General features: G+C 43.6%; 2 protein-coding genes and 1 long non-coding RNA gene across 3 annotated transcripts; all 3 read left to right on the top strand.

Moving 5' to 3' along the window:
* Nucleotides 1-2,880: 2,880 nt before the first annotated feature.
* On the top strand, nt 2,881-4,466 carry LOC115155323 (trace amine-associated receptor 13c-like). Its single transcript, XM_029701891.1, has one exon. The coding sequence runs from the start codon at nt 2,948-2,950 to the stop codon at nt 3,908-3,910; it is 963 nt and encodes a 320-aa protein (XP_029557751.1). The 5' UTR covers nt 2,881-2,947; the 3' UTR covers nt 3,911-4,466.
* Nucleotides 4,467-13,534: 9,068 nt separating this feature from the next.
* LOC115155468 (uncharacterized) lies at nt 13,535-15,681 on the top strand. The gene is made up of 2 exons (XR_003868079.1): nt 13,535-14,021; nt 14,250-15,681. It is a non-coding gene; the product is annotated as an uncharacterized LOC115155468 (long non-coding RNA).
* An 8,445-nt stretch (nt 15,682-24,126) lies between these two features.
* LOC115155467 (trace amine-associated receptor 13c-like) lies at nt 24,127-25,720 on the top strand. The gene has a single exon (XM_029702099.1). It carries the CDS (start codon nt 24,221-24,223, stop codon nt 25,181-25,183), a length of 963 nt encoding a protein of 320 aa, XP_029557959.1. The 5' UTR covers nt 24,127-24,220; the 3' UTR covers nt 25,184-25,720.
* Nucleotides 25,721-26,219: the final 499 nt, after the last annotated feature.

Genomic DNA, 26,219 nt, shown 5'->3' with positions numbered 1-26,219 from the left:
AGAGCAGATGGGTGGCCCCATGACCTTCCGTCTCCCAGGGTAGGCGTAAGTATTCCATTATCATCGTTTTCCACCAAACCCTTTCTGGTTCCCATTTCACTGGCTAGCTGGCCCTCAAATGTTGTCTCTACAGCTCTAGTGGAATCCAGTGCCGCAGAGAACTTCATCGACCAGGCCCTCGCCTCCTCCCTGAACTTAACTTCATACCCGCTATCCTCTCCTTTTCCTGTCCAAGCCCTGGATAAACGACCATTGGGATCCAGCACAGTTACGCACATCACAGCACCACTCACCCTCACCGTGGGACCCATGCACCAGGAAAGCCTTCCCTTCCTCAACATCACCCCACCCGTACACAAAGTCATCCTAGGCTTCCCGTGGCTCCAACTTCATAACCCCACCATCTCCTGGTCGAAGATGAGAATCACTGACAGGGACCAGGATGCCGGAAGACCTGCTTTTCCTCATCGGTGGAGGGTCCTGTGAGTGTCCTCCAGCCCATCAATCTGTCCTCCTGTATTGTTGGCCCCGTGATTTGGGACGTAGATGTGGTTCCGACAGGCTCTGGAGAGGGAACCTGCTCCTGCCACCTGCCAACCAAAGCGCATCTATGTCCCCATGGGGGTGAGAGATCGGCTGTTGATGTACTCAATCCAAACCGGTACTGTCACGCCTACTTCTGCTCCTTCCGATGCTCGAAGTCATCGGTCTACTGACCACCGGTCCTGGCAACCCACATTGTGCACACCTGTACATCATCAGCACCCTGATTACTCTCCCTTCATTTAGCCTCAGTCATCAGGCAGTATTGGTTTTGTTCACATTCCGTACGCTTCTACTGTTTTGTTTATCTGCTTTTTCTCATCATTAAACTTACCTTCTGCATCTGCTTCCTGACTCCAAGCATATACGTTACAATCATTGATATGTTCTAGTCCATTTCGACACCTTAAATGTCTTCTTATTGTGAGAAATTACACAGGTCACTCAAAACATTGATTACTTATTTCAAAAGAACAAATAGCTCTCGCTTTAGATTAGGGACTGCAAAAATATTTGATTAGTAAATGGTTTACATTAATACAAATGTAAATGCCTTACAACAGGTTAATTAATGAAAATTATTATAGTGTTACAGAATTAGGTCATAAATATTAACACCCCAAAAGTGACATTCACACAATCACAGCATTTTGTGCAAGGTATGTTTACTGTTACAATACAGTAGTTAGACTTGTATTATAGATGGTTCTTGTGCCCAGGGTCTGGGGGCTACCGTTGAAGCTGTTGAGAAGGGCTAACTTGATTAAATGGTTAATCATGAATTATTCCTAAAGAGTTGTCATTTTTTTGTGAAATGTTCTTTTGCAAGTGCTTTTGAGATGATTGATTCAACTAAATGAAATGGAAATTACATTTATATCACACCCTGATCTGGTTCACCTGTCCTTGTGATTGTCTCCACCCCCTCCAGGTGTCGCTGATTTTCCCCAGTGTATTTATCCCTGTGTTTCCTGTCTCTCTGTGCCAGTTGTTCTTGTATGTTTCCAAGTCAACCAGCGGTTTTCCCGTTCTGCTTTTTGCATTTGTCCTTTTTTCTAGTCCTCCCAGTTTTGACCCTTGCCTGTTCTGGACTTTGTACCCACCTGCCTGACCATTCTGCCTGCCTTGACCACGAGCCTGTCCGCCACTCTGTACCTCCTGGACTCTGATCTGGTTTTGACCTTTTGCCTGTCCACAACTATTCTCTGGCCTACTCCTTTTGGATTAATAAACATTTTAAGACTCCAACCATCTACCTCGTTTAAATCAGAGAAAACAACACACCAGAAAAGGAAAACAATATTAAGAGGTGATTTGGTGAGAACACGGTGTGTTTATTCTGAAGTCTGATAAAAAGTATTTGTACCGATGATTAAACAGAGACAAAGTCTCCCTCAACTTGAAGAAGTATGGTACATAATTTAGTTCATATGGACATTTGTAAACGTCTATGGAATGTTCCTATAGAATGTCACTATTCATTTTGACTGCATGTGCTATAGAGCATACCCCATACTGCCCTACAAAGGCAAAACGCAGTAACTACGTAATTTATTTTACAACAAAATCTGATATCAAGGTATTTTTCTGTTTAGACAGCACTTTCTGATACTCCATGATATATTCTGATCAACAGGCTTGTTCCTGTGTCAGGAAACTAATACCACATTAATCAGATAATATACTTGGCCATTACAAGACGAAATTTGTAGATACTGCATTTTGCCTTTGTAGGTCAGCATAAACTTATGCCATTTCATCAACTTCCTACTGACAACTTTCCTACACACTGACTAGCTGACATGTGGCGTGCCGTCATGTCTCCTGAGGTTGTGGACTATGTTCGACACTCAGCACTGACATCACCCAAACCAGTCAGTCTGCACAGCTATCATATTTCCCATGTAAGAAAGTCTTTGAGTGACCAAAACTTCACCCATACTATATTTTCCCCCATTAAAATGCTTATTTGAGAAAATGTAACTTTTCTCTCATCTATTTATTTTTTTATTTTTTTATTTAACCTTTATTTAACTAGGCAAGTTAAGAACAAATTATTATGGATAATGACGGCCTACCCGTGGAACCCAAAAAATGAAATAGGTGAAAACAATCTCATCTCTAACTATCAGTAAGGCTGAAGGACAGGCAGGTAGGCACAGCAACATCCAATCCTGTCATACATTACATCATGCTTTCACAAATGATTTGTTTACGTGCTGACGTGTGCCTGTGTGTGTGTGTGTGTGTGTGTGCAGAGAGACTCTGCGGAGGGGAGTTTCTGTCAGTAACTCAGGGATAAATAGAAAGCCAGAGCTCAGAGTTTGTCAGACGGTGGACCTGACAGGGTCACACACAGGACCAAGCAGGAGCAGGACCTCAACATTTTTACACTTTATTACAAATGGAGGAAAACAAATATGATCAATACTGTTTTCAAGACAGAAACTCTTCATGCAGAAAGGCTTTGCTATCGACATCTATCTACATAACACTGTACATCTTCTTCTCATTGATTTCAGCAGTTACAGTATTTTTGAACCTACTGGTGATCATCTCTATCTCTCACTTCAAGCAGCTCCACACTCCAACCAACCTGCTCATCCTCTCTCTGGCTGCATCAGATCTCCTGGTGGGACTGATTGTGATACCAGTAATGACTGTAGCAGTAATGGAATCATGCTGGGATTTTGAGAAATATTTCTGTGTGTTTCATTTCTATATGGCATTTTTATGTACTTCTTTATCCATCACCAATTTGGTCTTGATATCTATTGACCGCTATGTTGCTGTGTGTGATCCCTTATTGTACCACTCTAAAATAACAACAACAAGAATGATGTGTTGTATATCCATTACCTGGTGTTTTTGTATCATATATGATGCTGCTATTATAAAACACTTAGTAAATGTACAGGTACCCAGTAGGTGTTTGAAAGAATGTTTCAAAGTTGAAGGATTTATGTGGGGTAATATAATTGACCTTGTAATTACAATGGTTGTCCCATGCTCTATTATTATAACACTTTATATGAAAATCTTTGTGGTGGCCAGATCACAGGCCAGAAAGGTATTTTCAAAAGAGGCTGCCAGTGTGTCTGGTGTTAAAACTGTACAGGCAAATAAGTCTGAGAGAAAAGCAGCAAAAACTCTTTCTATTGTTGTTTTCAACTATTTCATTTGTTGGATTCCATCTCTATTTGTTTTTTTCTTTTTTTCTTTTTTAAGTGACAATTTCTTATCATATTTCACCAGTTTTCTGGCACTTGTTAATTCCCTAATTAATCCAATAATTTATGCTTTATTTTATCCATGGTTCAAAGTGACAGCTAAACTTATTTTATCTCTCAATTTAAGGCGTTCATAGCTCATATGTTTTTTCCCTTGTTTGACAATCATAGGTTTGATATCATTTTTTTATACATTTGTTGTAATTATTTCTTTCATGTAATAATACACTGACATCACTTATCTCAGTTTTGTCTTCATAGATACATGTGGTGCTGATACAGAATGATTTGGCTGAATTGGATTAGAATGAGTTGGAGAAGGCATAAAGAGGGATTAGCATGTTTTATAAAAGACATTGTAGTCATTTTGGGTTGTATATTGGAAATACCAACGTCTGCTGTTGTTCCATGTTATTTAATGATAAATAGTATGTACGTTTTCTAAAAGTACATTTTGAGAATGTCATGAGTCATTATGTATGTTTTGCATCACCCTCTAGTGGCTCAATTGGTACACAATGCCTTCAACAATGGAGTAAAATGTAAATGTACAATTTGCATGATATCAGATAACGTCCCAGTATAAGTATAACTCAATGGTGTATTGTGTAAGTAGAATATGGTCAAATTTAAGAATATGCAAATATGGGTAACACTTTATAATGTTCGGTAATAAACTATTTGTTAGGAATTTACAGTTTGTTCACCATTTATTAATCAGTTCTCCCAAATATGTTAAATGTTAGTCAGGTGCGTATTCTCACATGTATAAATAACTACTATATGCATTAATGATTAAACACAACAGTGCAGGAGACCACAGCAGACACTTGAACAGCAACATACCGGGTATGAACACTACCACTACTCTCACCACTACCACTACTCTCACCACTCTCAATACCACTACTCTCACTACCACTACTCTCACCACTACCACTACTCTCACCACTACCACTACTCTCACTACCACTACTCTCACTACCACTACTCTCACTACCACTACTGCCAGGTCAGAGGTCACGCCAGAGAAACTCTGTCAGATGCTGTGTAGTCAGAATTAATATAGAGATTGGTAACAGTTTATAATAACACTTTGTAATGAAGAATGTATAATGTTTATTTTGACTCCACATGATTAATGTCTCATTACTCCCACATTAGTTTTGGAAAGCTGGTTATTCACACATTGATAAACAACTTTTATAGTCTGTAATAATGAATTATATGATCTCTCATAAGATGTTTAATAAATTAACGTATAAACCATTTACTGATCATTAGTAAAGTCATTTTGCAGTCCTTTCTTAGTACTTTATAAATGTTTTGATCAGTGACCAGTGTAATTTATCACAAAAAGATGGACATGCTATTGGTAGACATTCCAGCAGTACCTGATGCTCCTTCAGGTCTCAAAATGACCTAGAACATATCAATAGTTAAACAATAAGCACACAACACAGAGGATGTTAAAGGAAATATATTGAACATTTTATTCCAAAACAGTCACACTGTTGTAGTAGTGTGCTGAAAGAAGTAACGTGTTTGTCTGAAAATGATAACATTCTTGTTTGTTGGCAGTGACTATCAAAACCAAAGTGTGGATTGCAGTCACTCATTAGAAATCAAATCACATTTCATTTTGTATTGGTCACAAACACGTGTTTAGCAGATGTTTTTGTGGTTGTAGCGAAATGCTTGTGCACCTAGTTCCGACAGTGCAGCAATATCTAACAAGTAATATCTAACAATTTCACAACAAATACCTAATACACACAAATCTAAGTAAAGGAATGGAATTAATAATATATGAATATATGGATGAGCAATGTCAGAGTGGCATAGACAAACAGCAGTTCATAGACTGCTTACAGGGTAATGGAACCAATATATAAATACATAAATTAACAGAACATTACTTTTAAAGGGTCACTACCTTTAGTACACAACAAAATCAAATCAAATCACATTTTATTGGTCAAATACACATGTTTAGCAGCTGTTATTGTGGGTGTAGTGAAATGCTTTTCTTCCTAGTGTCACGTCCTGACCAGTAAAAGGGGTTGTTTGAAATTGTAGTTTGGTCAGGGCGTGGCAGGGGGTGTTTGTTTAGAGTGTTTCGGGGTTTGTTGGGCAATGTTCTATGTTAGTCTATTTCTATGTTTAGTCTAGTATGTCTAGTTCTATGTTTAGTTAATTGGGTTGACCTACAGTTGGAAGCAGCTGCTCCTCGTTGCTTCTAATTGAAGGTCCTATTTAAGAGGGGTGTTTTTTGTTATGGGATTTGTTGGTAGTTATTTCCTGTTTTGTGTTCGTGCACCTGACAGGACTGTTTAGTGTCGTTTGTTGTGTCATGACGTTGGCCTGTGGGTAAGGTTTATGACCCCCCCCCCCATAAATACCTTTCTCCCTTCCCCTCTCTTACTGACCCTACTGAAGGACTGCTGTCCTGTTAAATATAGAGAGTCTGGGAACATCAAACAAATGGGGAAAGGAACCATATTTTGGTAATAAAACCAGTTGGAAATATGCTTGATAACGTAATGAGTATGTATGTCAGTTCATTGTTATCTGGGACATTATGATTGATGACAGGACGACATAAACTGTACCTGAGAAAGTATACACCCTCTAGTTATCAGAGTCACATGGAATTGTTATGCAATTGAAATGTTTGATATTGAAATTGTTTGTTAGGAGATTAAATGTAATTTTAGCTTCCAAATGAGAGAATTGGGTTTTCATAAGGAAAGTGCCCTGCTCGATCAGTGGCCCAACCCTGTGAAGAGACAGGGGTTATAAACGATGAAACACCCCCTTTCCCCCTCCCCACTATATAAGCCTTTGACGAAAAGATAACCAGTGGTTCCAGCACGTGAGGTCTGCAGCCTCTACGTTAGAAGGACACACATGTTAACTAAACCATATCAAGGACAGAACTAAGCCAACCTTGGCGTGAGCTATGGTATGAACTGGTATGAACTTTGAGCTTATTCACTACAGAAGTGATACTTCCTAGTCGTTGAGTTAGCAGCGGCCGCTGTCGACGGGGGCTAGGAAAGGACGGACGAATGGCCTACTAATCAAACTCAGAAGCTAGGTTGTGCATATAATTAATACCTGTGGATAGAAACACCCTAAAGTTTCTAAAACTGTTTGAATGGTGTCTGTGAGTATAACAGAACTCATATGGCAGTCAAAACCCCGAGACCGATTGAAACAGGAAGTGGAATTCTGAATTGTGGACTCAAATTCACATCTTTGCCTATTAATCACACCGTGAGCTATTGTTCATTGAGCACTTTCTATTGCTTCCACTAGATGTCCCCAGTCTTTACAAAGTGTTTTGAGCATTCTACTGTTGAAACTGAATGAATGAGACGCTGTGGAAATTGGTCACAGGAGGAGGGCCATCCCCATTGTGACGTCGGCGGCCCTGTCTACCCCCTCCTTTCGAAACGTTTTGAAACACAATACAATCGTCCCCCTCGAATCTTATTGGCTCTCTTGTTGAAACAGGCCCTGAAGATTTATGTTATACAACGTTTGACATGTTTGAACGAACCTAAATGGGGGAAAAATGTTATTTTTCGAAACCGCTGTCCCGCGCCCGACGGAGCATTTGGATACAGCCTTCAGATGCGCTAATAACAGCAAGCTAATGGAACATAAAGGATGGACTTTTTCGACCGAAAATACATTTGTTGTGGACCTGGGATCCCTGGAAGTGCTTTCTGATGAAGACAACTAAAGGTAAGGGATTATTGACAATATTATTCAAGATTAGATGTGATATGCGATTGTTCCAAGATGGCGCCGAGCTGGAATTACTAGCTAATTTTCTGAGTATCGCATCCCCTTTTATCGCAAAGTGTGATTACCCTGTAAAGTTAATTTAAAATCTGTTATGACGGGTGCTTTCAAGAGATATTCATCTATAAATCTTAGAATGACAATATTACATTTTAAAAATGTTTTCGAATAGTAATTGAGTAAATTGCAGCACTGTTTCCCGGGATGCATTTGAGGGAAAATAGTTAGTCAACGTCAGGCGCCGATGTAAAATGCTGTTTTTATATATAAATATGAACTTTATTGAACAAAGGAATGCATGCATTGTGTAACATGATGTCCTAGGTGTGTCATCTGATGAAGTTTGTAAAAGGTTAGTGCTGCATTTAGCTGTTTTTTGGTTATTTGTGATGCATGTGGTTGGTCGGAAAATGGCTATGTTGCTAATTTTACCATGTACTCCTCTAACATAATCTAATGTTTTGCTTTTCCTGTAAAACCTTTTTGAAATCGGACGACGTGGGTCAATTCAGGAGAGGTGTATCTATAAAACGATATGAGACAGTCCTATATTTGAAAAAAAATAAAAATAAATTTCGTTATGCTAATTTCGCTAGGAGTTTTTGCTGGATGTTGATCCCGCTTACGGGACGAGAGGCTCAGACATTGTAAGACTCCAACCATCTGTCTGCATCTGGGTCTCGCCCTGTGTCATGATAGTACAAACTGGCCAAACTGGGTTAAAGGCTATTATGGAGCAAATCAGGGAGTTAGCTCAGAGGCTGCCTGCCACTTCTGAAAAACCCCAATCACCCAGTATTTTTTTCCCTATCTGTAGTGAGTTTGCACAGCCTATCCAGGCCCTCAGAGAACCCCGCTTACCACCTCCGGAGTGATATTCGGCGAATCCTTGTACCTGCGGGGTTTTCTTTCTCAGCGCTCACTTATTTTTGAGCTACAGCCATCTTCGTTTCCTTCAGACAGATCAAAGATAGCATATATTATTACCCTAATGTCGGGAAGAGCGCTCTCCTGGGCTACGGCAGTTTGGGAGCAACAATCTGCCATTTGTGGTCATCTGGAGGAATTCATGGCAGAGGTGAGAAAGGTATTTGAGTCTCCGATATCCGGGAGAAAGGCGGCCTGTAAACTGCTTTACTGACGTCAAAACTCCCAAAGTGTGGCAGACTACGCTATTGATTTTCGCACGTTGGCCGCCGAGAGGGCCTGGAATCCGGAGTCGCCTTTCGATACTTTTCTACACAGATTATCTGAGGATTGAAAGGATGAGCTAGCTGCTTGGGATTTGCCGGTGGACCAATCTAAGTCTCTCCGAGTGCTCATTGACTCTGGGGCTGATGAAAGCTCTATGGATGCCACTATTGCCTCGGAGCTTGGTATTCCCACTCAGCCCCTCTCTGTTCCCTTGGATGCTAGGGCACTGGACGGCTGCTCTATAGGGGAAGTCAGCCATAGTACTATGCCCATTCAATTACGGGTTTCTGGTAACCACAGTGAGACCATACAGTTCCTCCTCATTGCACCTCCCCATGTTCTGGTTGTTTTGGGATTTTCCTGGCTACAAAGCACAATCCTGTGATTGACTGGACCACAAGCTCCATCCTGGGTTGGAGCCCATTTTGTCATTCCCACTGCCTTCAAGCAGCACAGCCTTCCCCAAGTTGTCTTCCTCAGGATGTTAGCTAGACTGTGGATGTCTCTGCTATTCCCACAGAATACCATGACCTCCTGGAAGTGTTCAGTAAGGCACGTGCTACTTCCCATCCTCCGCACCGTCCTTATGACTGTGCCATTGACCTTCTCCCAGGCACTACACCACCTTGGGGTCGGTTGTATTCTCTGTCCGGACCAGAGACCAAAGCTATGGAGGAGTACATAGTGGAGTCCCTGGCCACTGGGGCCATCCGTCCGTCTGCATCTCCTGCTGGCGCAGGGCTTTTCTTTGTGGAGAAGAAGGACAAGACCCTGCGTCAGTGCATTGACTACCGGGGACTTAACGACATTACTGTCAAGAATTGTTACCCCCTACCTCTCCTTGGCATTTGAAGCTCTCCAAGGGACCACCATATTTTCCAAGTTGGACCTTCATAATGCCTACCACCTGGTTCGGATACGCGAGGGGGATAAGTGGAAGACAGCCTTCAACACAGCCAGTGGACATTATGAGTACCAGGTCACGCACCCGCTGTCTTCCAGGCTCTGGTAAACGATGTGCTTTGGGACATGCTAAACCGGTTTGTGTTGTTATACCTTGATAACATCCTGTTCTTTTCCCCGATCTGCACAAGAACATGTTCTTCATGTCAGACAGGTCCTTCAGCGCCTCCTGGAGAACTAACTGTTCGTGAAAGCCGAGAAGTGTGAGTTTCACTGCTCTACAATCATCATTCTGGGAAATGTCATTGCCGAGGGCAATGTTCAGATGGATCCCGGTTAGGTGAAAGCAGTGGTGGATTGGCCTCAACCAACGTCCAGGGTGCAGTTGCAATGGTTTCTTGGTTTTGCAAACTTCTACCTCAGTTTAATTCGGGACTACAGCACCCTGGTGCCACCCCTCTCGGCACTCACCTCTCTTAAGGTATCGTTCAAATGGTCTCCAGCTGTCGACAAAGCCTTTGTGGTGGAAGTGGATGCTTCGGATGTTGGAGTGGGGGCCATCCTGTCCCAACGATCTGCCCAGGACCAGAAGCTTCATCCCTGTGCCTTCCTGTCCCATTGTCTCAATCCTGCTGAAAGGAACTACGATGTTGGCAACCGAGAACTCCTTTTGCTGTGAAGATGGCATTGGAATAGTGGAGGCACTGGCTGGAAGGAGCAGAACAGCCATTCCTGGTCTGGACCTACCATTAAAACCTGGAATATCTCCATACAGCCAAGCGCCTCAACTCCAGGCAGGCCCGGTGGGCCCTCCTGTTCACCAGATTTAACTTCATAATTTCCTACTGCCCAGAGTCAAAAAATGTGAAGCCTGATGCCCTCTCCCACCTATACAGTTCCTGTCACACCCTTGACCTCTGAAACCATTCACCCTACCACATGCCTTGCTGCCACTGTGGATTGGGGTATTGAGAACCTGGTCCACGAGGCACAACGCTCCCAGCCTGGACCTGAAGGGGGCCCGACTAACCGGCTGTTTGTCGCTAACCCAGTCCGGTCCCGGGTCCTGGAATGGGCTCATTCCTCCAGGCTGACCTGTCATCCAGGGTCCCGTCATACACTAGCCTTCTTTCGACAACACTTCTGGTGGCCCACAATGGTTCCTGACGTCGCTGCCTTTGTTGCAGCATGCCCAGTGTGTGCTCAAAACAAGAATCCACTGCAGCTCCTTCTGGCCTCCAGCAGCCACTACCTGTCCCTCATCGTCCCTGGTCTCATATATCTCTGGAATTGTCACTGGGCTTCCTCTGTCTGATGGCAACACTGTCATTCTGATGGTAGTCAACCGGTTTTCCAAGGCCGCCCATTTCATCCCTCTCCCCGAACTACTTTCTGACAAGGAGACGGCCAAGCTTATGGTGCAGCATGTCTTCCAGATCTATGGACTCCCGGTAGACATTGTCTCTGATCGGGGTCCTCAGTTCTGGAAGGCATTCTGCACTTATTGGGTCGTCCACCAGCCTGTCATCCGGATTCCATCTCCAAACCAACCGTCAGTTGGAGCGAGCCAACCAAGACCTGGAAACCACACTGAGATGCCTAGTCTCAACCAATCCCACTACCTGGAGCCAACAACTGGTCTGGGTGAAGTATGCCCGGAACACCCTTCCCTGTTCTGCCACGGGACTTTCGAGTGCTCGATGGGGTATCAGCCTCCACTCTTCCCGGAACAAGAGCAGGAGGTTAGCGTACCCTTGGACCAGATGTTTCTCCGCCACTGTCGATGTACCTGGAGAAGAGTAAGGACGGCTATTCTTAAGACCAACTCCAGGTATCGTCGACAAGAGGACCGTCGCCGGACCCCAGCTCCCAGCTACCGCATTGGGCAGAGGGTATGGCTTTCCACTCGGGACCTGCCCATGCAGGTAGAGTCCCGCAAACTGTCTCTCTGGTTCATTGATCCTTTTTGCCATCTCCAGAGTCCTGGGTTCCACTGCTGTCCATCTTGTGTTACCCCGTACCCTCCGTATCCACTCTACTTTCCTTGTGTCCATAATTAAGCCCGTGTCTCACTGTCCTTTTTCTTCTGTTTCCTTGCCCATCCCACCCCCCAAGGTAATCGATGGCCAGCCAGCGTATACGATAAGACGCCTCCTGAAGGTTCGACCACAGGGGTTTCCAGTACCTGGTTGACTGGGAGGGATATGGCCCGGAGGAGAGGTGCTGGGTTCCTGCTAAAGACATCTTGGACCTGGCCCTTATCGCCGATTTCCACCGCCGACACCCCAGTCAACCATGTATGTGTCCAGGTAGGACGCCAGTGGCGTCCCTGGGGGGGTGGGTACTATCATGCCCTGATCAGTTTCACCTGTCCTTGTGATTGTCTCCACCCCCTCCAGGTGTCGCTGATTATCCCCAGTGTATTTATCCCTGTGTTTCCTGTCTCTCTGTGCCAGTTCGTCTTGTATGTTTCCAAGTCAATCAGTGTTTTTCCCGTTCTCCTGCTTTTTGCATTTCTCCTTTTTCTAGTCCTCCCGGTTTTGACCCTTGCCTGTTCTGGACTTTGTACCCACCTGCCTGACCATTCTGCCTGCCTTGACCATGAGCCTGTCTGCCACTCTGTACCTCCTGGACTCTGATCTTGTTTTGACCATTTGTCTGTCCACAACTATTTTCTGGCCTACTCCTTTTGGATTAATAAACATTGTAAGACTCCAACCATCTGCCTCCTGTGTCTGCATCTGGGTCTCACCTTGTGTCATGATAATTTTGTCTTTTTTTTGTTTAAATCAGAGAAAACAACACACCAGAAAAGGAAAACAACATTAAGAGGTGATTGGGTCAGAATACAGTGTGGTTGTTCTGATATCTGACAAATAGTATTTGTCCCCATGATGTAACTGAGACAGTGTCCCTCAACTTGAAGAAGTATGGTTAATAATTCAGTTCATATGGACATTTCTAAGTGTCTATGGAATGTTCATATGGAACGGTACTATTCATTTTGACTGCATATGCTATAGTGCATACCCCATACTGCCCTACAAAGGCAAAACACAGTAAATATGTCATTTATTTTACTGCAAAATCTGACTTTTTCTGTCTAGACAGACAGCACTTTCTGATACTGCATTATATATTCTGATCCACTGGTTTGTTCTTGTCTCAGGAAACAAAAACCACATTAATCAGATAATATACTTGGCCGTTACAACAGATCAAATTCATAGATACTGCATTTTGCCTTTGTAGGGCAGCATAAACTTATGCCATTTCATCAACTTCCCTACTGACAACTTTCCTACACACTGACTAGCTGACATGTGGCGTGCCGTCATGTCTCTCAGCTGAGGTTGTGGATTATGTTCGACACTGAGCACTGACATCACCCAAACCAGTAAGTCTGCACAGTTATCCTATTTCCCATGTAAAATAGCCTTTGAGTGACCAAAATATCACCCATGCTATATTTTCCCTATTAAAATACTTAGTTGAGAAAATGTACCTTTTCTCTCATTTATTTTTTATTTAACCTTTATTGAACTAGGCAAGTCAGTTAAGAACAAATTATTATGGACAATGACGGCCTACCCGTGGAACCCAACAAATGAAATAGGTGAAAACAATCTCATCTCTGACTATCAGTAAGGCTGAAGGACAGGCAGGTAGGCACAGCAACATCCAATCCTGTCATACATTACATCATGCTTTCACCAATGATTTGTTTATCTAACCGTTTGTTCATTTCTGTGCTCACGTGTGCGTGTGTGTGTGTTTGTGTGTGTGTGTGCGTGTGTGTGTGTGCAGAGAGACTCTGGGGAGGGGAGTTTCTGTCTGTAACTCAGGGATAAATAGAGAGGCAGAGCTCAGAGTTTGTCAGAAGGCGGACCTGACAGGGTCACACACAGGACCAAGCAGGAGAAGGACCTCAGCATTTTTACATTTTATTACAAATGGAGAAACATGAAGACGTTCAATACTGTTTTCAAGACAGAAACTCTTCTTGCAGAAAGGCTTTGCTATTGACATCTATCTACATAACACTGTACATCTTCTTCTCATTGATTTCAGCAGTTACAGTATTTTTGAACATACTGGTGATCATCTCCATCTCTCACTTCAAGCAGCTCCACACTCCAACCAACCTGCTCATCCTCTCTCTGGCTGTGGCAGATCTCCTGGTGGGACTGATTGTGATACCAATAACGACTGTAGCAATAATGGAATCATGCTGGGGTTTTTGGGATTATTTCTGTGCGGGAGGAATTTAATTGGTGTTTGAGGTCCAAGAACGCCTGGTCTGCAGCTGGAGACCACGTAAACAGGAAATTGTGAGAGGTGAGTGTTGACAGGGGGGAAGCCCGAGTGCTGTATCCCCGGATGAACAGGAGGAAGAAATTGGCAAACCCTAGGAAGCGTTGCAGCTGCACTTTGGAGTTGGGTTGCAGCCAATCCACCACCGCTCACCTTTTCACGATCCATCCTGATGTTGCCTGCAGCTAATATGTACCCCAGGAAGGAGATGGTGGAGCAATGGAATTCACATTTTTCTGCTTTGACTTACAGCTGGTTCTACAGAAGATGCTGGAGGACTTGTCGGACATGGAGGACATGTTCTTGAGCTGAGTGGGAAAACATGGGGATGTCATCAAGGTAGATGTCCCGGAGAACGTTGTTTACCAGGGCCTGGAACACAGCAGGAGCGTTGGTCAGTACAGATGGCATCACCAGGTATTCGTAGTGCCCACTAACTGTGTGAGATGCGGTCTTCAACTCATCCCCTTCCCAGATCCGTACCAGATTGTAGGCGTTCCGGAGGTCCAACTTGGAGCAGATGGCTCGAAATGCTCGAAAGCCGAGGTGATGAGTGGAAGAGGATAACGTTTTTTAACCATGAAGTCAATCAGCCCTCGGTAGTCGATACATGGACGCAGGGTTTTGTCCTCAACAAAAAAGAACCCTGCGCCGGGGGGGGATGCAGAAGGACTGATACCCCCTGCAGCCAGGGAGTGCTCAATATAAGTCTCAATATAAGCCTTCATATCTGGGTCTGACAGGGAATAAAGCTACCCCCGAGGTGGTGTAGTGCCCGGGAGAAGGTCGATGGCGTAATCATAGGGCCGATGCAGAGGAAGAGCTGTGGCACGGGCCTTGCTGAAAACCACCCGAAGGTCTTGGTACTCCGCGGGAATGGCAGAGAGGTCCGGGGCTTTTCCCAAGCCCGCAGGAAGACGTCTCGGTGCAGGCAGCAGCAACTTCAGGCAATGCCCATGCAAAACAGGCTCCAACCCAGAATAGAACCAGTAGCCCAGTCAATCAATAGATTGTGCTTCTGGAGCCTGGAAAACCCCAAAACTACGGGTGCATGAGGGGATTCGACGGGCAGGATCTACGTAAACTCGCTGTGATTACCCGACACTCTCAGGTTAATGGGATATGTGGTCTGGGTGAGTCTGCCAATAGAGCACCCATCCAACGCTCTGACATCCATGGGAATGGAGAGGGTTTGTGGGGGGATTCCCAGCTCCGACACCAGGCTAGCGTCCATAAAGCTTTCGTCGGCCCCAGAGTCTGTGAGCACCCGGAGGGATTTGGACTGGTCACCTCACAACAGTGTCGCATGGAGAGGGGTACGAGCAATGGAAGATGGGAAAGTCCCCGTACGGCTCAGCAGTGTACTCGTACTAGTACCTCCTTGATGAGCCTGGTTCTAGGGATAGGCGTTCCCACTAGCCGACAACATCCGGGGAAATTGGAGGGAGCCCAAATCAAATAAATAATCATAATATTAAACATTAATGAACATACAAGTATCTATTATCATTTAAAAGCTTAAATTCTTGTTAATCTAACTGTGTTGTCCGATTTCAAAAGCGCTTTACGGCGAAAGCATACCATGCGATTGTCTGAGGACGGCGCCCCACATCAAAAAATTTTTTATCCAGTACAGGCTTCACAAAATCCGAAATAGCGATTAAATAAATCACTTACTTTTGAAGATCTTCCTCTGTTTGCTATCCCAAGGGTCCCAGCTACAACATGAATGGTCATTTTGTTAGATAAAATCCTTCTTTTTGTCTCAAAAAGTCTGTTTAGTTGGCGCCATCAATTTCAGTAATCCACTCGTTCAACACACAGACAAAGGAGTCCAAAAAGCTCTTGCCCCATGAAATTAAGATGTGCCAACTCAGAGAGGCCGTATAAAAAATGTATTTTCAGTTCTGTACTTGTGAAAATGTCTTGTTATTTGTCAGAAACACTATAGATAGGGTGTAGGATTTAGACTTGAGTGAGTTCAGGGGAGGTTTAGTCTGAAAACATACCTCTTCATGAGTATCTTGATTAATGCCACAACCCCCCACCCCCATCTGCTAAATAACTAAAATAGAAAACGTGTAGCAGAGGGGAGTCAGACTCATGCTCTCGTGATGAGGTAGCCCTGCCTGGTACTTCTAAATCAGTTTCACCTTCGGTCCAAGAGGGACTTTCCTCTTTGACTATTGGTTAAGATGTTGGTTTTCCACTCAGGATACCACAGTTCAGATCCCACCTGTGACAGAGTCATGATTCAGAGGTGGGATTCTTGACCTGTGCAGGAAAGACTAGTTTAGGGGTGAGGGTTGTACTGAGGCTGAGGCCTAATGGAAATTTTACTCACACAAATAACAATAGAACTGTACTTAGGTTCACTTTGAATGTTTATGCTGTAGTAGGGCCTTATTAGGTCCCTGGAGTAACACCTTTAATTGGTGGAATTCCTTAGTTTTAGACCTCATTCACAGAGCACAGGTTGACTTTTGCTGATGTAATATGCTCTCTAAGAATCACACATTTGTGGAAGTGTGCTGAAGGAAGTAATGTGTTTGTCTGAAATGGCTACCAAAACCAAAGTGTGGATTGCAGTCACTCATTAGAAATCAGATCAAATCATATTTTATTGGTCACATATAGGTGTTTAGCAGATGTTATTGCAGGTGTAGCGAAATGCTTGTGCATCTAGTTCTGAAAGAGCAGCAATATCTAACAAGTAATATCGAACAATTTCACAGCAAATACCTATTGCACACAAATCTAAGTAATGGATTGGAATTAAGAATATATGGATGAGCAATGTCAGAGTGTCCCGAAGCCACTCCTGCATTGTCTTGTCTGTGTGCTTATGGTCGTTGTTCTGTTGGAAGGTGAACCTTCAACCCAGTCTGAGATCCTGAGCTCTCTGGAGCAGGTTTTGATCAAGGATCTCTCTGTACTTTGCTCAATTCATCTTTCCCTTAATCCTGACTAGTCTCTCGTCCCTGCAACTGAAAACATCCCCACAGCATGATGCTGCCACCACCATGCTTCACAGTAGTGATGGTGCCAGGTTTCTTCCAGACGTGAAGTTTGGCATTCAGGCCAAGAGTTCCATCTTGTTTCTCATGGTCTGAGAGTTCTTTAGGAGCCTTCTGGCAAACTCCAAGGCTATTATGTGCTTTTTACTGTGGCATGGTTTCCATCTGGCCACTCTAGAATATGGAGATGTTTGTCCTTCTGGAAGGTTCTCCCATCTCCCTAGAGTAACTCTGGAGCTCTTTCAGAGTGAACATCCATGACCAAGGCCCTTCTACCAGATTTCTCAGTTTGGCTGGGCTCTAGGAAGAGTCTTGGTGGTTCCAAACTTCTTCTATTTAAGGATGATGGAGGCCACTGTGTTCTTGGGGACCTTCAATGCTGCAGAAATGTTTTGGTAACCTTCCCCAGATCGGTGCCTCGACACAATCCTGTCTCGGAGATCTAAGGACAATTTCTTCGATCTCATGGCTTTGTTTCTGCTCTGACATGCACTGTCAACTGTGGGACCTTTTAAATAGACAGGAGTGTGCCTTTCCAAATCATGTCCAGTCAATTCAATCTACCACAAGTGGACTCCATTCAAGTTGTAGAAACATCTCAAGGATTATCAATGGAAACAGGATGCACCTTAGCTCAATTTCGAGTCTCATAGCAAAGGGTCTGAATACTTATGTAAATAAGGTACTTCTGTTTTTATTTTTAATACATTTGCAAAAAATTCTAAAAACCTGTATATGTGGTATTGTGTATAGATTGATGTGAGAAAAAAAGTATTTAATACATTTTAGAATGAGGCTGTTTCGTAACAAAATGTGTAAAATGTCAGCGGGTCTGAATACTTTCCCAATGCACTGTATGTATGAAAATAGCCTCAAATAAAAGGTGACATTCTATAATTAAACATTTGATCTCATATCCAAAGTGCTGGAGTAAAAAGAGCCACATTTCTTAAAATGTTTTCCTGCTGAGTGAAACATAGGACAGGGATTGCTTTCAGTATGTGCAGAGGCCAGAGGACGGCAATATAATTCATAATCTGTTACAGAGGGATAACTTGACTTATTCAAAACTGAAGAAAATTATAAATGCATGAGTTTACTGAGTTAGTCACATAAGGAAATCAGTCAATTGAAATACATTTGTTAGTCCCTAATCTATGGATTTCACATGATTGGGAGTACAGATATGCATCTGTTGGTCACAGATAGACTACATATACAAAAGTATGGGGACACCACTTCAAATTAGTGGATCTGGCTATTTCATCCTCAACCGTTGCTGACATTTTTGATCTTGGCCCCTTAGCTCCAGTGAAGGGAAACCTCCTAATCGGCCAACACCAATGGAAGACTTCACTAATGCTCCTGTGGCTGAATGGAAGCAAGTCCCTGCAGCAATGTTCCAACATCTAGTGGAAACCCTTCCCAGAAGAGTGGGGGCTGTTATAACAGCAAAGGGCGGACCAACTCCATATTAATGCCCATGATTTTGGTATGAGATGTTCAACGAGCAGGTGTCCACATGCTTTTGGTCATGTAGTGTACCTTGAAAAACAAAGTAGGGACGTGGATCAGAAAACCAGTCAGTATCTTGTGTGACCATCATTTGCCTCATGCAGTGCGAAACATCTCCTTTGCATGAACCCACAGGTGAAGAAGCCGATGTGGAGTACCTGGGCTGACGTGGTTACACGTGGTCTGCGGTTATTCCAAACTCACAAAAATATTATTTATCTCACATTTTGTACACAAATTTGTTTAAATCCCTGTTAGTGAGCATGTCCCCATTGTCTAGTTTGCCTGATAGGTTTGGCATGTCAAGAAGTTGATTAAACAGCATGATCATTACACAGGTGCAACTTGTGCAGGGGACAATAAAAGGCCACTCAAAAAAATTCAGTTTTGTCACACAACACGATGCCACAGATGTCTCAAGTTTTAAGGGAGCATGCGAATCGGAATGCTGGCATGCTGACTGCAAGAATGTATACCAGAGCTGTTGACAGAGAATGTAATGTTAATTTCTCTACCATAAGCTGCCTCCAACGTCATTTTAGAGAATTTGGCAGTACGTCCAACCGACATACTGCCAAATTCTCTTAATTCCCACATATGCTGAGAACTTGTTGGCTGCTTTTCCTTCACTCTTGCTGTAATGGTAAACATAGTCTTTAGCGTGCACAAACTACCACAGCGCTTTCCATTGTGGCCTTTATTAAGGTGTTTTATTGCGCTGCCATGGGTGAGCTTCTAGAGTCATCACAGAGTCATCCCAGATGGTTCTTGGAGCTTGCTCATGTGCACAGTAATTTATAACCCTGTGGTGCCAGGGCAGATCTGATAAGATCTCAGCCTGGCAGATTCTCACACAAGGCTGGAGAGAAAGAGTGCCTTAAATCTTGACCCTTTGTCAATACAATAAATTTCTCTCTCTCTAAGAGATGAATTTTTACACTGCTGCTACTCGCTGTTTATTATCTATGAATGGTCAATTTACCTCAACTAACCTGTACCCCAGCACACTTACCCGGTACCGGTAACCCCTGTATGTAGCCTCGTTATTCTTATGTAACTTCATTGTGTTACTTTTTTAAAGATTTTTACTTTAGTTGATTTTGTAAAATTTTCTTCACTCTATTTCTTGAACCACATTGTTGGTTAAGTGCTTGGAAGTAAGTATTTGACAGTATTCGACATATTTGATTGAACTAATACTGTTTACATGTGTGTACATTTTTGCCTTATAGAACCAGATCAATAAGATTCTAAGTCATTCGGATTACCAAAATCATACAAACAACCTCAAATGGAAACAGATGTGTCTGTATATGTATGGTGGTGACTGTTAAGAGTACAGCGATGGGCCTCTACATCATGTTCTAACAGGACAGCACTATAGAGGACAGAACCAGACCAATCGGTTATAAGTATATAGCGTGTGAGGGAATTCACAGCCGACCGCTCAGACGGGTGAGGGCATACCAGCCAAACATTTTTACGTTGTCCTTCAAGCCAGAGTTAATGACCACCACAGCTCCAGACCTCCACAGCTGGGGCCATCGCCTCTGCCACGGGAGCGTCATCACTGCCGGGACTCCCCGAGTCGCCTGTCTACTCCCCTGAGAGACACTACTCCAGGACCTACCGTCCTGAGTTTTCACCACCTCCACGGGACCACAGCTATTTAACAGATATTCATTGTTCAGGCATTCCCCTCCTTCCTGGTCAGGTCAGAGTTACCTTCCTTCCTTGTAGGGTGAGAGTTCCCCTCCTTCCCGGTTCCCTTCCTTCCTGGTAGGGTCAGGTTTATAGTCCCCTGCCTTCCCAGAAGGCCAAGTATGTTCTGACCCTCAAGTAGGTCTAGTGTATCCTGCCATGCTAGGCCATAAGTTAGCTGCCCCGTCTACAGGTCTGCAGGCTCCTGCCCAGCTCAGATCGCAGCCCCTTACATTAGTTGTTCGACAGTTCTCTATCCCACCAGGCTTTGAGACCCCTGCCATGCTAGGCCATTAGTTAGCTTATCCGTCTGCAGGTCTGCAGTCTCTTGCCCTGCACAGATTGCAGACCCCTACCTTAGTTGTTAGGCAGTTGCCTACCCAACCAGGGTTAGAGCCTCCTGTCTTACTTGGCCCCAAGTTCGTTCTATTAGATTCGCAGTCTGCAGACATAGTCAGACATAGTCATCCCACCATGCTTAGGGCCTCCTGCCTTGCTAAGTCATAAGTTACCTGTGTTAGGTTCTCAGTTCTCAACACTCGTCAGCCCTCAGTCCCTAGCACTAAGTCATTGGTCTCCAGCTGCACTAGGTCATTGGTCTCAAGCTACACTAGGTCATCGGTCTCTAGCTGCACTAGGTCATTGGTCTCCAGCTACACTAGGTCATTGGTCTCTAGCTGCACTAGGTCATTGGTCTCCAGCTACACTAGGTAATTGGTCTCTAGCTGCACTAGGTCATTGGTCTCCAGCTACACTAGGTCATTGGTCTCTAGCTGCACTAGGTCTGTTGTCTCCAGCATTAGTTGTCCCTCAGTCCCTAACCCATTTGAGTCATCAAGCTCCTTCCCCACAAGGCTTAGAGGTACCAGTTTCTCTAGTAGTCCCAGAGCTCTACTATTCTCCAAGTCCAGCGTCAGTTTCCCTGGCAGGTCCAGAGTCAATCTCACTGTCAGGTTCAGAGTTGTTCTCTCTGTCAGTTTCAGAGTCATCCTCCCTGTCAGGTTCAGAGTCGTTCTCCCTGTCGGGTTCATTGTCATTCTCCAAGTCAGGTTCAAAGTCATTCTCCCTGTCGGGTACAGAGTCATTCTCCCTTTTGGGTACAGAGTCATTCTCCATGTCAGGTTCAGATTCATTCTCACTGTCAGTTTCAGAGTCGTTCTCCCTGGCAGCTCTAGCATCATTCTCCCTGTCAAGTTCAGAGTCATTTTCCCTGTCGTTCTCACTGTCTCCAGTTCTAATCGGCCCTCCATCCACTGCTCCGCCAGGCTATTGTCACAACGTCCACAGAAGGTGGCGCCACTCCCCGGTCGAGCGGCGCTCGGCGGTCGTCATCGTCGCCGGCCTACTAGCTGCCACCGATCCATGTTTCATGTGTCTGTTAGTTATGTCTGTTTAGTGTGCACCTGTTTCTTGTTTGTAATTAGTGGGAGTTTATTTAGTTTGTCAGTTTCTTGTTTGGAGTTGTGTGGGATTGTTTCGTGTTACGTTTTGGGTTTAGGGCTTAGATTATTTTCCTATTTGTTTGATTTACACGATGCTGATATTAGGCATTAGGGTTGCCGGGCTGCGTCCCGTGTATTTTGAGTTTTGGAGCTGTTCTACCTGCTGCTTATGTTTTGCACCCTGCCTAATCGTTGTATTCACTCTGGACTTAATTAAATATTTTTCTATGGACCTTTTGTCTCCTGTGCCTGACTCACCCGTTTCCTGCTCCTTGAAAGACGTGACAGCTATAGGTTCTCTGCCCCAATAGCTTTGCAGCATCTGCTCCCAGTTGGTGGGCAGCCCCCAGCCTCAGTCAGCAAGCAGTCAGCTGCCTGACAATGTGTCAGAGCTTGAAAACTATTACAGACTACGAAGGGAAACCCAGCCACGAGCTGCCCAGTGACGCGAGCCTACCAGATGAGCTAAATGCATTTTAGGCTCGCTTCGAGGCAAGCAACACTGAAGCATGCTTGAGAGTACCAGCCGTTCCGAACGACTGTGTGATCATGCTCTCTGTAGCCGATGTGAGCAAGACCTTTAAACAGGTCAACATTCACAAAGCCGCGGGGCCAGACGGACAACCAGGACGTGTACTCAAAATATGCTCGATCCAACTGGCAAGTGTCTTCACTTAAATTTTCAACCTCTCCCTGATGGAGTCTGTAATACCTACATGTTTCACGCAGACCAGCATAGTCCCTGTGCCCAAGGAAGCTAAGGTAACCTGCCTAAATGACTACCGACCCGTAGCACTCACGTCGGTAGCCATGAAGTGTTTTGAAAGGCTGGTCATGGCTCACATCAACACCATCATCCCGGAAACCCTAGACCCACACCATTTCGCACACCGCCTCAACAGATAATGCAATCACAATCACACTCCACACTGCCCTTTCCCACCTGGACAAAAGGAACACCTATGTGAGAATGCTATTTATTGACTACAGCTCAGCGTTCAACACCATAGTACCCTCAAAGCTCATCACTAAGCTAAGGATCCTGGGACTAAACACCTCCCTCTGCAACTGGATCCTGGACTTCCTGACGGGCCGCCCCCAGGTAGTGAGGGTAGGTAGCAACACATCTGCCACCTTGATCCTCAACACTGGAGCCCCCCAGGGGTGTGTGCTCAGTCTGGTCCTGTTTTCCCTGTTCACCCACGACTGCATGGCCAGGCAAGACTCCAACCCCGTCATTAAGTTTGCAGACGACACAACAGTGATAGGCCTGATCACCGACAACGATGAGACAGCCTATAGGGAGGAGGTCAGAGACCTGTCCGTGTGGTGCCAGGGCAACAACCTCTCTCTCAACATGATCATGATAAAGGAGATGATTGTGGACTACAGGAAAAGGAGGACCGAGCACACCTCCATTCTCATCGACGGGGCTGTAGTGGAGCAGGTTGAGAGCTTCAAGTTCCTTGGTGTCCACATAACCAACAAACTAACATGGTCCAAGCACACGAAGACAGTTGTGAAGAGGGCACGACATAGCCTATTTCCCCTCAGGAGACTGTGAAGATATAGCATGGGTCCTCAGATCCTCAAAAAGTTTAACAGCTGCACCATCGAGAGCATCCTGACTGGTTGCATCACTGCCTGGTATTGTAACTGCTCGGCCTCCGACCGCAAGGCACTACAGAGGGTAGTGAGTACGGCCCAGTACATCACTGGAGCCAAGCTTTCTGCCATCCAGGACCTCTACACTAGGCTGTCAGAGGAAGGCCCTATAAATAGTCAAAGACTCCAGCCATCCTAGTCATAGACTGTTCTCTCTGCTACCGCACGACAAGCGTTACCGGACCGCCAAGTCTAGGTCCAATAGACTGCTTAACAGCTTCTACCCCCAAGCCATAAGACTGCTGAACAGCTAATCAAATGACAACCCAGACTATTTGCATTAACTCCCTCTTTTACGGTGCTGCTACTCTCTGTTTATTATCTATGCATAGTCACTTTAACTCGACCTACATGTACATAATACCTCAATTACCTCGACTAACCGGTGCCCCGCACATTGACTCTGTACCGGTACACCCTCTATATAGCCTCAATATTGCTATTTTACTGCTGCTCTTTAATTATTTGTTACTGTTATTTTTTACTGATCTTTTTTTTACTTAACATTTATTTTTTCTTAAAACTGCATTGTTGGTTAACGGCTTGTAAGTAAGCATTTCACTGTAAGCTCCACATCTGTTTGGCGCTTGTGACAAATGAAATTTGATTTGAATTGGAGAAAATGTACCTTTTCTCTCATCTGTAATTATCAGTAAGGCTGAAGGACAGGCAGGCTGGGCACAGCATCATCCGTTTGTTCATTTGTGTGCTCACGTGTGTGTGTGTGTGTGTGTGTGTGTGTGTAGAGAGATCCTGGGGAGGGGAGTGGCTGTCAGAAACTCAGGGATAAATAGAGAAGCAGAGCTCAGAGTTTGTCAGAAGTCTGACCTGACAGGGTCACACACAGGACCAAGCAGGAGCAGGACCTCAGCATTTTCACCAAATGGAGAAAAAGGAAGATGTTCAATACTGTTTGAAAGATGGAAACTCTTCTTGCAGAAAGGCTTTGATATCGACATCTATCTACATAACACTGTATATCTTCTTCTCATTGATTTCAGCAGTTACAGTATTTTTGAACATACTGGTGATCATCTCCATTTCTCACTTCAAGCAGCTCCACACTCCAACCAACCTGCTCATCCTCTCTCTGGCTGTGTCAGATCTCCTGGTGGGACTGATTGTGATACCAGTAGTGACTGTAGCAGCAATGGAATCATGCTGGGATTTTGGGGATTATTTCTGTGCGTTTCAATTCTACATCTCTTTTTTATGTACTTCTTTATCGCTTGGAAATTTGGTCTTGATATCTATTGACCGCTATGTTGCTGTGTGTGATCCCTTATTATACCACTCTAAAATAACAATAACAGGAATTATGTGTTGTATATCCATTACCTGGTGTTGTTGTATTATATACGATGCTGTTATTGTAAAAAACTTTGTAAATGTACAGGTACCCAGTAGGTGTTTGACAGAATGTTTTATTGTTGAAGGAATAACCTGGGGTAATATCATTGACCTGGTAATTACAATGGTTGTCCCGTGCTCTATTATTATAACACTTTATATGAAAATCTTTGTGGTGGCCAGGTCACAGGCCAGAAAGGTATTTTCAAAAGAGGCTGCCAGTGTGTCTGGTGTTAAAACTCTACAGGCTAATAAGTCTGAGAGAAAAGCAACAAAAACTCTTTCTATTGTTGTTTTCAACTATTTCATTTGTTGGATTTCAACTCTATTTATTAACTTTTTCTTTTCTTTTCTAATTGACAATTTCTCATCATATTTCATCATTTTTCTGCCACTTGTTAATTCCTTAATTAATCCAATAATTTATGCTTTCTTTTATCCATGGTTCAAAGTGACAGCTACACTTTTATTAACTTTGAAGATAAGAGGTTCATAGTTCCTATAATTTTATTCCCTAGGTTGGCAAACATAGGCTTGATATAGTTTTGTTCTACAATTGTTGTAAGTATTTATTTCATGTAACAATACACTGACATTACTTACCTCAGTGTTGTCATCATAGATACATGTGCTGTTGATTCAGAATGATTTGTCTGGATTGGAATGGAATGACTTGGAGAAGGCATAAGCTTGTTTTATAAAAGACATTATAGTCATTGTGGATTGTGTACTCCAAATACCTAAGGCTGTCGTTGTTCTGTGTTACTTAATGATAAATAGTAAGTATTCTAAAGTACTTTCCGAGGATGTTATGAGTCATTCTATATGTTGTATAACATCTCCCTCTAGTGGCTTGATTGTGACACAATGACTTCATCAAGTGTCGTAAAGTTGAAATGTACAATACTGCATGATATCAGATAACGTCCAGGTCTAAATACATTGTGTACTGTGTAAGTAGTTGATGATAAAATGTAAGAATATGCAGTATGCACGTTATAATAAAATTCAGTAATAAACCATTTGTAAGGCATTTACAGTTTGCTCACCATTTAATATTAAGGCCACATTTGTGAAATGTTACTCAGCTAAGTATTCTGACATTTATAAATAACTACTACAGTAAATAAATCTATTATTCAACACAACAGAGCAGGAGACCACAGTAGACACTTCAACCTCAACATACTGGTTATGAACACTACCACTACTCTCACAACCACTACTCTCACTACATCACTGCTGCCAGGTCAGGGGTCACGCCAGAGCAGCTTTCTCAGAAGCTGTTTAGTGTGAATGAATATAGAGATTGGATAACACACTAAATTTATTATAATGGATTAGTAAATAGTTCATGCATAATTTATCATTACTCCCATATTTATTTTAGTAAGCTAGTTATTCACACATTTATAAACAACTTGTATAGTCTGTAATAATGATTCACAAGATGTTTAATAAATATCTTTATAAACCATTTACTGATCATTAGTAAAGTATTTTTGCAGTCCCTAATCTAAAGTGAGGACTAT

Source organism: Salmo trutta, chromosome 20, assembly GCF_901001165.1.
Source record: "Salmo trutta chromosome 20, fSalTru1.1, whole genome shotgun sequence".
Taxonomy (NCBI): domain Eukaryota; kingdom Metazoa; phylum Chordata; class Actinopteri; order Salmoniformes; family Salmonidae; genus Salmo; species Salmo trutta.
Note: the sequence above shows the minus strand (reverse complement) of the source record. Positions and strands in the feature narration are given on the sequence as shown.

What these genes read in the sequence shown, in the direction of transcription:
- LOC115155467 (XM_029702099.1), top strand. Translation starts at nt 24,221, where the DNA reads ATGGAGAAAAAGGAAGATGTTCAATACTGTTTGAAAGATGGAAACTCT.
- LOC115155323 (XM_029701891.1), top strand. Translation starts at nt 2,948, where the DNA reads ATGGAGGAAAACAAATATGATCAATACTGTTTTCAAGACAGAAACTCT.